The sequence below is a fragment of the Fusarium verticillioides genome, chromosome 6 (genome assembly GCF_000149555.1).
Source record: "Fusarium verticillioides 7600 chromosome 6, whole genome shotgun sequence".
In the NCBI taxonomy this organism is placed as follows: domain Eukaryota; kingdom Fungi; phylum Ascomycota; class Sordariomycetes; order Hypocreales; family Nectriaceae; genus Fusarium; species Fusarium verticillioides.
Window position 1 is genome coordinate 3,360,122 of NC_031680.1, and position 12,690 is coordinate 3,372,811.

At 47.8% G+C, this 12,690-nt stretch overlaps 6 protein-coding genes across 8 annotated transcripts; 2 read left to right on the plus strand and 4 right to left on the minus strand.

Moving 5' to 3' along the window:
* Nucleotides 1-40: 40 nt before the first annotated feature.
* Nucleotides 41-1,741, minus strand: FVEG_01719 (hypothetical protein). 3 transcript variants are annotated; one of them, XM_018888720.1, is made up of 5 exons: nt 1,015-1,741; nt 608-964; nt 511-558; nt 310-460; nt 41-260 (listed from the first exon to the last, which is right to left on the minus strand). In XM_018888720.1, the coding sequence occupies exons 1-5, from the start codon at nt 1,437-1,439 to the stop codon at nt 135-137; spliced, it is 1,107 nt and encodes a 368-aa protein (XP_018744716.1). In that variant the 5' UTR covers nt 1,440-1,741; the 3' UTR covers nt 41-134. The 3 variants fall into 3 exon arrangements, with proteins under 3 accessions (XP_018744716.1, XP_018744717.1, XP_018744718.1); XM_018888721.1 differs by having other exon boundaries at nt 41-460; XM_018888722.1 differs by having other exon boundaries at nt 310-558.
* Nucleotides 1,742-1,967: 226 nt separating this feature from the next.
* Nucleotides 1,968-3,158, plus strand: FVEG_01718 (hypothetical protein; the record flags this gene model as incomplete). The annotated part of the gene is made up of 1 exon (XM_018888719.1): nt 1,968-3,158. One exon carries the CDS (start codon nt 1,968-1,970, stop codon nt 3,156-3,158), a length of 1,191 nt encoding a protein of 396 aa, XP_018744715.1.
* A 300-nt stretch (nt 3,159-3,458) lies between these two features.
* Nucleotides 3,459-4,148, plus strand: FVEG_01717 (hypothetical protein; the record flags this gene model as incomplete). Its single annotated transcript, XM_018888718.1, has 1 exon — nt 3,459-4,148. One exon carries the CDS (start codon nt 3,459-3,461, stop codon nt 4,146-4,148), a length of 690 nt encoding a protein of 229 aa, XP_018744714.1.
* A 1,628-nt stretch (nt 4,149-5,776) lies between these two features.
* Nucleotides 5,777-7,159, minus strand: FVEG_14910 (hypothetical protein; the record flags this gene model as incomplete). The annotated part of the gene is made up of 1 exon (XM_018903944.1): nt 5,777-7,159. The coding sequence occupies one exon, from the start codon at nt 7,157-7,159 to the stop codon at nt 5,777-5,779; it is 1,383 nt and encodes a 460-aa protein (XP_018744713.1).
* A 2,729-nt stretch (nt 7,160-9,888) lies between these two features.
* Nucleotides 9,889-10,656, minus strand: FVEG_01716 (hypothetical protein; the record flags this gene model as incomplete). Its single annotated transcript, XM_018888717.1, has 2 exons — nt 9,889-9,933; nt 10,228-10,656. 2 exons carry the CDS (start codon nt 10,654-10,656, stop codon nt 9,889-9,891), a joined length of 474 nt encoding a protein of 157 aa, XP_018744712.1.
* Nucleotides 10,657-11,590: 934 nt separating this feature from the next.
* FVEG_01715 (hypothetical protein) lies at nt 11,591-12,565 on the minus strand (the record flags this gene model as incomplete). The annotated part of the gene is made up of 1 exon (XM_018888716.1): nt 11,591-12,565. One exon carries the CDS (start codon nt 12,563-12,565, stop codon nt 11,591-11,593), a length of 975 nt encoding a protein of 324 aa, XP_018744711.1.
* Nucleotides 12,566-12,690: the final 125 nt, after the last annotated feature.

Below are 12,690 nucleotides of genomic sequence, written 5' to 3' on the forward strand. Positions count from 1 at the left end.
TGTCCACTTCCAAACTCGAGAACTTGATCGACAAGTGTTCCGTTACAGTTTGGATCCAGGCATCTCTCGACCCAGTAATTCATTTTCAAAATAACAGCCTGCTCGAGATGAAACCCTGGTTTAATCAAGGTTTCTCATGTTTCTTGATTCACCTCTTTGCCAGTTTTTGCTTGTGCCACCGTAAAGAGGTTATTTGTAATGTATCTTGCTCCGGGTCTCTCGTTGGGATACACAACGAACTGGAGGATCTCCTTAAACGACTGTGACTCTTAGGAGTTATTTCCTGCTGACTGTAACGAGAGCACCTACTTCCCAAGTTCTACAAGCCTGCAGTGGCAGCGCCCAACTCTCCCCGTGTACATCGTCTAGCCGAACGATGTCAAGCGTGAGATGAAGTGGCATAGCTTCGATGGCGCTAATTATGTGTTTTAGCTGCACACGAATATCTAGCAGCATACGCCTAGTATTTTGTCAGTGGCATAGCATAGCTATCCAGTAAGGCCAAGGTACGTGTTTTTGCTAATTGCCTCTAGCATTTCTCTGGAACACCTCGCAAGACTGCCAATGTGTTAGTTGATAGACCTTGTTCATTGTTGGGGATATGCACAAGAAGAATAGCCGCTTGATATCTTGCATCAATTGATACAAAGTGTTAGCATGGCGAGTGATGAGAGTAGTCTGATGATTGACAACAGCTGTACTCTGTTCACTCTTCAACGTCATATGATGCATATTTCGCTCCATAGCCTTCAAGCTCTCGTTTATTTCGTTTGTCTGCTTTGTATGCATTTCTGCTTGCATACCTGTACTCACTACCAGATTATCGATTGCGCTTTGCGTTCTAGAAGTAATGCTTAAGATGTTCGACGCGTGGCCAGCCATGGCATTCGCGTGTTTCTCGATCATCAGGGACTGGGTAGCCCCGACTGCATGTGATTGCAATGCGAGACGCCTGATGCTGGTCCTATACATGCTTCAGCCATCTGGTACGTTTCGATTTGGCGAGAGGCTCACTGGTGCTGCACACTGAGCAGGACACTTAGAGCAGCCATCTGAGACATGACAGTCTTTCTTAGTTCCTGGACATCATCTATACCGACCATAGACCAGTGGAGTCTTGTACCGACGCTCCTTAGGCTCCTTGTGGTTTTGAAATGGCCCAGACTGCTTTCTTTGCTTCTCATCTTGTCAGCCATGGACTGTAACGGTTGAGCACAGTAGATGACGATGGCTCTGATCTGCTCCAAAGTTTCGCGCTCCGCATCAGACTCTGGCTCTAGGGACAGGGCACGTTTCAGGGTACCCCGCAGTAGATCTAGCTCGGCACGGAGTTGCTGGAAATGCATTGGGGCGTCCTTATAATTTCGCAGCTCGATGGCAATACGCTCGAAGAGGCCTAGCAAGGCGATAACGTCGCCAACACCGTATCCGAACGACATCTTTGTGAGTAGCACTTTAAGAATTATTTGAGTCGAGGAAGCTCTTAGGACGAGAGGAAATAATCAATGATTATATGTTGTACGGCTGGCTACATCCTCGTTATTTGAACCTTGCGTAACAAGACCTACAACATGTACTACAATTGGGCCGAGATGTATGCCAAGAGATTAGTTGTAATCGATGGATTAAAGTGAAGCGAATAAGAGTCGAGAATGTAAGTTGAGAGAAAAGCGGGATCTCTATGTTGTAGTCGAAATTGTAGCAGCGTAATACACCTATATCCTCTCCCTAATTTAATGTTTATCGTGGTCTTGCATCTATAACGCCTGTTTATACTGACTAACGCAATGGTTTGGCGCTAGCTGATCTATTTAAAGCTTTGGCACGAGCTTCCCAGTCAGATGAGTCAAGCGGCGTGGCTGAGCAAGCATGACCAACACACTATTAAATAGAGTGGGATCCTCCGTAAGCAGAATGGACCTTGCACAATAAATTACTGCAGAAACAGAATCTGTCGAAGATTGGCCATGGAGGAATTCGAAGGTATCACTGACCAGCTAAAGGCTCTCTTGGCGCAGCATTTCCAAGTCGTCGCAACCCACTCTCAACGGCAAGACCAGTGGTACAAGAGGTCTTATCAGTCCTTCGCAGCAGAACATGGCAATCGTGAGCCACTTATTCTTGTGCCACGAGAATCCCGAGAAGAATGGGTTCCCCCCGTCCGCCGTTTCGCCAAAACGCTGGCTGCTAAAGTGATAGCCGCAGGCGAAGCTCAGACTTCTCAACCGAGAGATGTCGCCTCAGACACGAAGCTCTTCTCAGACAAAGTTCTCGATGCGATTCATACAGTACCTCTCAGTCGAGCTGTTAGAGGGAAAGATCAGCTGCGACCAGTTGCGATGCAGATTACGCGTTGGACATCAACAAACTCTTATGTATTCAGCGGCACCGAACGGATCACGGGCATCAAAGGGCTTATCGCATGTGGAGAAGTGGATGTACTGCTGCGATTGGCAACGCTGCCACAGACACATCCACCGAAAGAGCGTGAGATAGATCCTTCGCGGTGGAGACACCTGAACAGAGACTGGCAGGAGGTTATCGATGCTATCCTCTCCATCATGTGGTTTCTCGGAGCTATAGATTCCTTCTCTGAAGACTTCGTCTCGGAAGATGGTTACAAGTACTGGGTACTCGTAGCATTCAACAGCTACCTTTCGCGTTTCCAACCATATATCCAGGCCCACAATGACAAGATACCAAAGACGACCGAGGCAATCCAGAAAGAGATATACCAGTGCATCGAGGCGTTGGTTGCGGCTCAAGCATTTTCTTTAGAAGCTGGTTTCGATCCTATCCAGTGGGAAGACCGCATCATGGACGGCTTCCTCTACATACTGGGGTTTGAGGCTTGGAATAGAAGCAGAGAAGGAGCAGGCTATCTCAACTGTGATCTGAATGTCACCAAGACTGCAAAGTTTCTTCGCGCGGTCAGCCACGGGGAGGAGGGTGGCGATGTAGAAGAGGCTCCACAAAGCAAGAGGGTTACTCCAAAGTATAAGGACCCTCTCAAACTGAGGGAGCCAAAGAAGGAGATGGTCTCTGAGTCAAGTGAAGGTGAGCAAGAGGAAACTGAGAGGCTTACTACTCTGGAGGCCATGGAGAATGAATATGGACGAAAAAGAAGCGCGAAGTACTTGCCTAAACATAAGCATTGATTCATAGGTTGGCGTATGCATGATATGTATGGCTCGTAATCGATGAGGGAAACAATTCGGCGTCTTGTGCCGAGCTTCGGCAATCGATTTTAAGTGACCGATCGTATACTTTGAACCGGCAAGATTACTTGGCAGATTTCCACTACAATCCATGATATGTCAAGTACGCCCTTAACAAGCGGGGTCTTGATCCTTCGCTATGCAATAAATCTTTCGGTTCTATTACCACCAAATAAATGTTCCCTCTCTTCATTCCCCAACATCCGGTGACAACCACATTATCACAATAAACTCGTCAAGATGAGCCTCTCCGCTGATGCTGACTGGCAACCCAAAGCCATAGTCTTTGATCTCCTCACTGGCCTCTTAAACTCATGGGATCTATGGGACGCATCAACCCCATCCAAAACCCACCAAGACGGCGGCCGCTGGCGTCAGCGCTATCTAGAAATAACTTTTGGCGCTGGCTCCTACAAGCCCTATGAAGACCTCGTCAGACAAGCCGCCGCCGATGTCGGTCTTCCGCCATCAGCACCTGAAGCGCTCCTCAAGAATTGGTCCAGCATCAAAGCGTGGGATGAAGTCCCCTCTGTGCTCCAAGCTTTAAAATCGCAGGGCTATAAACTTGGCGTCATTACCAATTGTTCCAAGCATTCGGGATACATCGCTATTTATAGTGTCGAAGAGCAGGCTAGTGCTGGGTATGAAACGCCGTTTACTTTTGACGCTGCTGTCACAGCTGAGGAGAGTGGGTTTTACAAACCTGTTAGGGAAGCATATCACGCTATCCTCCCTATGCTAGGGGTAGATGCTGAGGATATTCTTTTCGTTGCTGGAAGTGCAGGGGATGTTGAAGGTGCGACGGAAGCTGATATGAGGGTTGTTTGGCACAATAAGATTGGGTTGACGAAGAAGGGAAATGCAGTTCCATTGAGGGAAAGCAGGACATTGGATGATGCTCTGAAAGGGTATTTTAAGGAGCGCGGGTAGTAACTACTTACATAGATCCAAGCTTTCTCACACAGAGTTGATAAATAACCGCTGTCTTCTGGCCTAGAGCTCCACAGACCGTAATCTATTTAGACTGCTAGGTTAAGCATATTTCTTCCTTCTTAGTTTAGGTCACTTTCATCTTTGGAGCCATATCTTCGAGTTATCTCTTAGTTGATTCGGTTGATACAATTTTAGTCAGATTGGCCACTGTGCTTGTCCACTCCGAGAGGGCCCTGATCTGTATTGAAAGTTGCAACTGAACAGAAGGTTAGCTGTGGGGACAAAAGATACATCATTAGCGCAGCATAATTGCTAGGTATCGGGGGTACCTAAACCTTGTCGCAAGTTATGGAAAGCTAGGTCACGTGACAAGCTATACTGACCAATCCGGCGCGAGTCGGTGAGGGTCTCGGCAGTCTCGGGCCATAGCCTTATCAGCCTGCCGATTTTATTCAGTAACTCGGCCCAATATGCACTTCCAGAAGTGCACATTCGGGGGAGGGTTTTTTACACTAAAAAGTGACCTCTTTTAGGTATCTTCTTGGCAACCTTTCTATAATAGGTTTACGGTAAAATGGGTAAATTGCAAAAGTCTGCATAATTCGACGCTTATTACATTAGGTTAGACCTCAAAGATCGGTCACCAGAGGTGGCCTAATTAGGCCTAGCCTGCCTTATGACCCCACAGCTAACCTTCTGTTCAGTTGCAACTTTCAATACAGATCAGGGCCCTCAGGACACAACTAAGTGGAGTCTGATCAATAGCGTCCTCAATCAATGTACCCCTCCTATTCTGACATGAATCAAATAGAGAACGTCAGCGAAAGAGCTACCGCTGGCTCGTCAACGTCACAGGAAGGTTCTGAGACTGTTACTGACTTGTTAACTTCATTACAACCTTCTGAGACTTCCTCGCTGTCTGCGACTTTGTCATCCGACTCTAGCTCTCTTCAGCCGGCAAGCCTCTCTGCCACAGACTACTTCGACTGATGCAGCCACCGCTTCCATCACATCTTCCGTGACGTCAGATGCAGCGACATCACCCACCATTGCTCCTACTTCTACCTCATCTCCAGGCTTTGGAACTAGGTTCTATCTGCCGGAATAAGCTCTCAGCCACAAGTCTCAACTGCAAATAACACTTCTACCCACAACTTAGACCTTGGAACATTCAACGCAATCGGCCGCGGCGGCGGTGCAAGCAACACACCAGCCATACTCCCCCCGCCACAGTACGGCTCCATAACGTTGGGCGGGTACAGCCCCTCGGATGTAGGAGCATGTGTATTTTCCATCGAGCAAGCACGGAGACTCTCATTGTCGACGGTTCCAAGATATTTGGCTTCTACGGCGGCGGGCAGTCAGCTTCAGTTTATGGTATTTCCAGTTGCTGGGCAACTACTACCTTCTTAGTATAGGTTCTCAGGCTGCAGCTACTGGATCAAATGTTCCTATCAGCCTTATTATCCAAGCTCTTTAGGACGAAGTATACTGAAGGCATATTATAGAAGCAGTAGGCATCGATTGACTGATAGTTTCCAAAGCTAATATTATTAAAAGAAAAGCAAAAAGAAAACAAGGAAGAGAAGTTATTAAGGAAAAGAATGAAAGTCCCATCTATCTTATTAATCCTTCTTCTTAAAAATAGCACGCAAAAATGTTTGGCTCTTCCGGAGTCGCACCCCCGATTCCAGAAAGCTACTCCTTTGGTAACATGCCTCCTCGATGCAAGACTGATCTTTACACCACAGCTCAGAGGTACCTTTCTGGATCCACCTCTGCAAGTTATCATCTGGTGTGATATCATAAGGACATTGATTGCTTGTCAGCACCTTAACGATCGATGCAATGCGCGCATACTTGTCCCAATTAATAATCTTTTCCGAATCTTCAGACCCCTTTCCTTCTTTAGGTGACCCGTCTTTACACCGCCCATTAGTAAAGAAGAGCTCACTAAGATATGAGCGGAGAACGGGGAGACATGGACCCGAGCAGGTGACGGTCAAGGCTTGGAGTTTCTTGTGATTACCCGAAGGATCAACTAGCATCCGCAGACTGCGGAGTGATTCCTTGATCGGCAGTGATACTGTATTCCATGAAGCCCTGAGCCTGGACACAGTATGATCATCTAAGCCAGAAGTAACAGCAACAAGTCCGTCAAAGTTGTTTAACTGGAAGAGATGCTGCGCAACAAGAATCCATTTCCCTATTATAGCGCCGCGATTCTTAGGGTCGAGGTCGGTCAGGATACTGTGCTTGACCCAATTGGAGATCCCATCGCGGAGCTGCATCATAGATGCGACGTTAGGAGCACTTGACCTGTCTAACATCCACCTTTCGGCGAGAAGCTCCCTCCTCTGAATAGGACAGAATATTCTCATCTGCTTGACGGTAATCTGGCATGCTAGATGCTTATGACATATGTCAAGGATGGAAGACTGGTCGTTTCGGTCGTTAAAGAAGTTGTTTGCCATCTTTAGGGTGACCAGATTTGCATGCTGGCATGGATTGCTCTTCTCATCGGCAGGCAAAGGATGGTCGTGTGATTTGTCCGTTTCCGGGGTGGGGAGATGCTTAATAAGGTGCAGTAAGAAGGCGGAGTACATGGGTAGTGCGAAATGTATTCGCTGTGTGATAAAGTCCTCAAGGGATGCAAGAACACGTTGATCTGTGGCGGGGTTCCAGTTCGATTCCAGCCACACTCTGAGTGCACGGCATACTCTAAGCTGGATATATCCTTGCTTGGATGCCTTGGCATAGTCAGCGGCATTGAAGCGCCTGATGAGAGCAGACAGTATCTCCTCTGGAGTACAGAAGAGTTCCGACGTCGCAAAGAATGCCGAGACGAACTGATCTCTGTTTGTGCTTGGTTCACAGTCTGTGAGGCACTTCACCAAAGTAGACAATGAACAGCTTAAAATCTCGGTCTTCACAACGAGCGAACGATCAGGGACCAAGCCATCGTCTCTCAAGATTGAGGACTGTATGTTGACGCTGTGACGAGCCATATTGGCTGAAAGCTCAGACATACGAGGTGCTTCTAGGGGCTGGTAGCTCCGTCGTATCTTCTGGCCTTGTATTATGGGTTGGAGTTCCCGCACTATGTTTGGCGGAGGGAGAAGCATGGTGAGATCAGGTGGCCCCATAGGAGAAGGTGTGTCTGTAAGATATCGATCGAGGTGGGGTGAGGTTCTTTGTCGGGCTTGCTTTAATTATCGAACAGAAGATGGGGATGTTCTACCTTTATAGGTAGGACGAGCGCGAGGAAACTTTGTGCTTGTAGGATACCTGCTAAATATAGACTATTAGTAATATGTAGCTCTTAGAATTGTAAAAAGTAAACATAATCTAAAAGGCATACCATCATCTGTTGATGATGAATCATAATGCTTTGACGTTGACTGCTATTAGGTGCAGTATGGCTGCTGAGGGTGCCAATGCTGATTACAATTCCTGAGGTAATGAACCAGAACTTCCTCCATCATTCCTTTCTTACCTCTAGCTAGAGCAGCAATCGAAGTGTGTGGTGGTTTGGTATATTGTAAAACAAGGATAATGTGGAATGGGTATGCAAATGTGATGTGATATCCTTCACGTTCCTGAACGCCAAAACTGTCATCAAGCGGTGTGGTACATGCTTCACTCAGCATGACTTGAACTGGCATTGAGAATGCTTGATGGTAGATTACCTTGTGCAGCATTTCGAGGATCTTCATTCCCTGCGACTGCAAGGTTCAACAGAAGACCCAACCTGGCGAACCAAATCTTCTGTCCCACAACGAGAATACGGCGAGCAGCTGGTAGGTTCGGACTCCCAAGTTCCATTCGATTCTTGGACTTATCGGCTGCGTTCAATAGCACTGTAACAATAGACATATGCTAGCGGGCAAGTTCGAATTCCTAATAGTACGGATGTCAGCTGTCGCGATTCAGAGGTTACACTGGCACATCAAATGGCCAGAACAGCATACCTAACCCCTGACTGCCGATGCCGCGAAACTGAGAGGAAGTCTAATGGATCGGGAGAGTCTGAGATATTTCGACATTGTACAGATGGTAGTTAGCTTGCTCAGAGGTCTATTGAGCATAGTTTCTGGCACAAAGGTTGGGGAGTCATTTACCATCAACAATTTGAACCCTCATCAACCTCGCTCTGTTTTCTTCATTGTCTACAGAGCTCAATCTTCCGTGTCTAGTCATATGCTAAGTAGAGGCTGCTATTGCGTGGGATTTTGAGGCCAGCTACTGGATATGGCGAGTAGAGATTTCGTTTCGGTCAGCGTTTCGTGTCAAGAAGATCACATTCGACGCTCCGGGAAAGCTGAAGATCCGCCGTCGAAAGGGTTTGATGGTAACAAAGCAGCGCTGGATGCCTAGGTCGCTCCTCCCGGTCGAGTAAGCAGTGTTCGGTGCCCTTGGAACATTGGGACGTGAGGGCGGGGAAGGATGAGGCGTGATGGTCGAGGAACTGACTCAACATAGCTGCCCGTAGCCCCAAACACATGGCGACTGCCTAACCAAGACTGGACGGTCGGATGATCTGAGGGGACGGGAAGATGTGTAAACCCAAAAGGGGAATGAGTGAATGGAAGATCAGCTCAGCTCAGGAGGGATTAATTGTGTCTAAGGGGTGACAGAAAACGTCTGATGCGAAGAGCTGGTGTGTGTCTCGGGCCAAGACCTACCCGTCATATCTCATTCGCCCAAGATGGAAGGATTGGACTTATCACTTGGCAAATTTCTGCCTGCTGTGTCTATACTGATACAGGGAAGCCCCTGATACTGACGGTCAATAATATTTTGGACGAAGCGAAGACCGCACTGACTCCAGTCTTCTCTCGGTACGCATAGCACTTCTTCATGCTATCATTGTTCTCAGAACTACCATTGCTTTCTTTCTATTAAAGTTTACCTTCAATCGTCAATGTCTAGAGACTGTTCGAGGGGTGAGCGCTCTGGCTCTGCAATATTTCCTGGACATTTCCAAGGCCTTAGTAGGCTAGCCAGGCAGATGTAACCTTAACTTGTGGCCCATGTCTTCCAAAAGGGCAGTAATTCCAAGTCACTGAATGACTCAATTTTGATCCTACGTATGAGGTTAGTTTGGAAGGATTCCCGACTCTCGGACATGTCGAAATTAGCCAATGCCTGACAAGAAGTTCTCGCTTACCCAGACGCTTGCAGGACTTTTTGTCTCCAAGAAACGGTCGGACTTTTTTCAATTTTCAGTTGCCGCATCAATTGAAGATGCCAATGCCTTCTCGACAAGGCTCATAAACATAGCTGTTTTGGTCTTCTCGGTCACCCCGCTATCATCGAAGGCCTTTAACTACTACTGTGAAGAGTTTACTAGAAATTCACGGTTCGAACTTCAGTAGCCCCTCTTGCTTCCACCTTGGGTGTAGGAATAGAGATCCTTTAACTTGGTGACTGTCCAGCAATCCTTCTGAAGTCCTTGTTGGCCCTATCCCAATGGCCCTGAGAATAAAGCATCTCCGCGGAGGGAGCCCTTTGTTCAGACTTGGCACTTTCCCCATTCGAAGCAACGGGTTAATTAATGGCCCGCCCCTGGTAACTCTGTGGCTTTAGAGTGGCACAAACCTTGCATAAGTCAGCATAAGGATATCTGGCAATTTTGCCTTTAGGTTATGCTATCATATATCACAAACTCGAAAGACGATGGACTTCAGTAATGCGATTACAGGCGAAAATAAAATATCTACCAAGTGATTATCACTTAACCGGGGTCGTGAACTAACATGCAATGAGCTTGCTCGTCTTTCTATTTTGCCTTAGTGGTTAGACTCAAGCTTCAGATAATAGTAAATTTCGAAGCATCATTTACTAATATTGCTGTGGCTTATTACAGATACGACTGACTAGATATGGGCTCAGATTCAGAGCTCCCAAGACAGTTGCTTTACGGCCTAAAATACGGAGTACACAAGACTTATCCCCGTTAGAAGATGTACAACGCACACGCCATCATGAACCCAACGAGACTTGAATCCGCCTTTTCTATATCTTAGTCTACAGTTCTCTCTTTACACAACCTCACCAAAAGGGTACAACTCACCTGTGAAAGTATCTGCCCCACGTTCTTAGACGACTCCGCTGCTTGCCCGGAAGACGTCTCGGTCGACATAGATGCCTGGGTCTGGGTCGCACTACTGATGCCTTTCGATGACGCCGTGGCAACCGACTCTGATGTAGTTACGGAGGCATCAGCTTGGTTAGGTGCACGCAGGGCAGACCCAAGACAGGACGCCGGCTCGCTCTCTGTCGCGCAGCAGGCATTGAGAGCTTTTTGTCCAAGGCCGGTGCATTCTTTGCAAATCACGGAGGCGCAGGAAGAAATAGTCGGAGCGCAGGTCTGGATAAATGCATTGCACTCGTAAAATCGAGTTTCTTTAAAGCCGATGTCTTCGCTGAGCTCCGGTCCTAGGTTGGGAACGGGGAGATCCGCGGCGACCAGAGCTGCACAGAATAGGATAAAAACAATCATTTTAGGTAGGTTTGGAAGATGAGGAAGTAATTGGGGGGCTGCACGTCAGAGGGCAGATGTGCCTCTATATAAGGCGAAGCCCGGTCAGCCTTGACCTCACTATTGGGAGTTGGACATCCCCTGTCTTGGGTTCCCTCCTCTGCTCAATCTGCCCTACCTTGTGGCTTGGGACGAGCCTGTTTGGGACTCAATAACAGACTGGTAAGGCTGGGAGTGACAATATCGATCCTATCGATTGGACCCTCAGCCATACTGACGGCATGCCTTATCCGAGACAGCAGGGGGGAATAAATGCTTGCTCTTTCGGTTGGATTCTCAGCCGCGCTAACAGTGGTGTGGCTTGGAGCTGGGACGTGAAGGCTGATTAACGGCACGTTTCATCCGAGACGAACCCTCTGATAGGCTACTGAGCCATGACCTTTCTGATATATCTCAGGCCTCAGACACAGCTAATATCCTCCTCACAGGAGCATCATGGCTCTCGTGGTCGACTGTCGTGACCTGGAGTAAAACTTGGAAGACCTTGAAGATCGATTGTGACGTGTGAGAAACTTTTATTTCTCCATAGACCAGCTGAGTGTTTCCGTGGACCCAAACTACCAGTATCAAGGTATGATGCTTAACAAGGTTCAATTAGTTACCGCGGAAGCAATTGGGTAAAGTTTATCTCTAATATCGTGATTGCACCTGATCGTAAACAGTATCTGGCGCGGGCACTGTTCGTGGTGACTCAACATACAACAGTCAAACAAGTATTCTTCTGTCATATGCCAGCAGGTGTTACCTCCATCATCACCAGATTTGTGAATAAGGAAGAAGCAGTTCTACTGACCGGCATATGAAAAGAATAAAACACACCAAATCACTACTTTGATTTAAAGATTTATTAAAGACGACTGATAAGATATGGAATCAGCAGTCTAGGAGAGGAGAACTACCATGGATTATCGCTAATTCCCGCGTATCGGTATCCTCCATTCTGCGCAAGCGAACTTCGGATCTGCACAAGAGCTTGAGTAGCACTCCCGCGGTAAGGAGCGACATCCAATCCATAGATAATACCGTCAATACCCACGCCCATGAGCTTGTGAACCAACTGCACTTGATCCACCACCGCCGTCCAACTGAATACCTTTCCGAATTTACCGCTAGCAACCTCCTGGCGCAGCTGAGTACATGTGAGATGTGCATCTCCCGACTCTGTGCAATCGCCAAATCCTTCTTTGAGGTCCATCCAGCCATATGAAGCTACACGCTTCTGGATACTGGAAGGTCCCTTGTTGTTGAAAAACTGCTGCAGTGGAGATGATCTACCATCTACATTCAGAGCCTCGTTAGCAGTGAGGCCGGATTGTAGAAGCTGGTATGCGTGGCCATTCTCGTTTCCTGAAAACCCATACAGGACGCGAACACCTTGAGGCTCTAGGATCTGTCTAGCCAGGTCCCTAAGCGCCGCGATTGAACAACCCCATTCTGCCGGTTTTCCAGGATCGCAGGCATCGGGGTTCTTCAAGTCAAGCCAGACAAAAGTAATGGACTTGCCAGCCTTGCGATGGGCAGCGATGTTATCGAACATTTCTTTCGCGCTATTACCATTCTTGCTTGGTCCATCGTGCGAGGCCCACCAACCATCTTTGCCTTCTGAGAATAAATCCATCTCTATGGCATTGGCACCGTCTTTTACAGCGCGTTGAACAGCGCCCATGTTGTTACATCGATGAGCGATGGCATAGAACGGCTTCTTGACGGCTCTGGTACCCAGTTCCGGCAGGATGTTTTCGAAGTTGTCAGTGGCAGCGTGTCCTACAGTGAGACTGCCTTCATGCCCAGGAATGACAAGAGGGCTCGCCAAAGTTCTTGTGACAGCAACGACAGACAAGCTTGATGGGAGATAACGTAGGCTTCGCATGTCAGGACAAGCGTTTTGTGTTGGTTTACCGGATGTGGCTTGAGGCGACTGGTTCGCTAATCCCCGCCCGATGCCTAATCCCGTTTTCATTCTTCAAAAGAGCCATTTCAGCCCCTCACCCCGTC

What these genes read in the sequence shown, in the direction of transcription:
- FVEG_01719 (XM_018888720.1), bottom strand. Translation starts at nt 1,439, where the DNA reads ATGTCGTTCGGATACGGTGTTGGCGACGTTATCGCCTTGCTAGGCCTC. An exon ending in GAGGCAATTAGCAAAAACAC is followed by an intron (nt 461 to 510) that starts GTACCTTGGCCT and finishes ACAAAATACTAG; the next exon opens with GCGTATGCTGCTAGATATTC. An exon ending in AGGCTTGTAGAACTTGGGAA is followed by an intron (nt 261 to 309) that starts GTAGGTGCTCTC and finishes TAAGAGTCACAG; the next exon opens with TCGTTTAAGGAGATCCTCCA.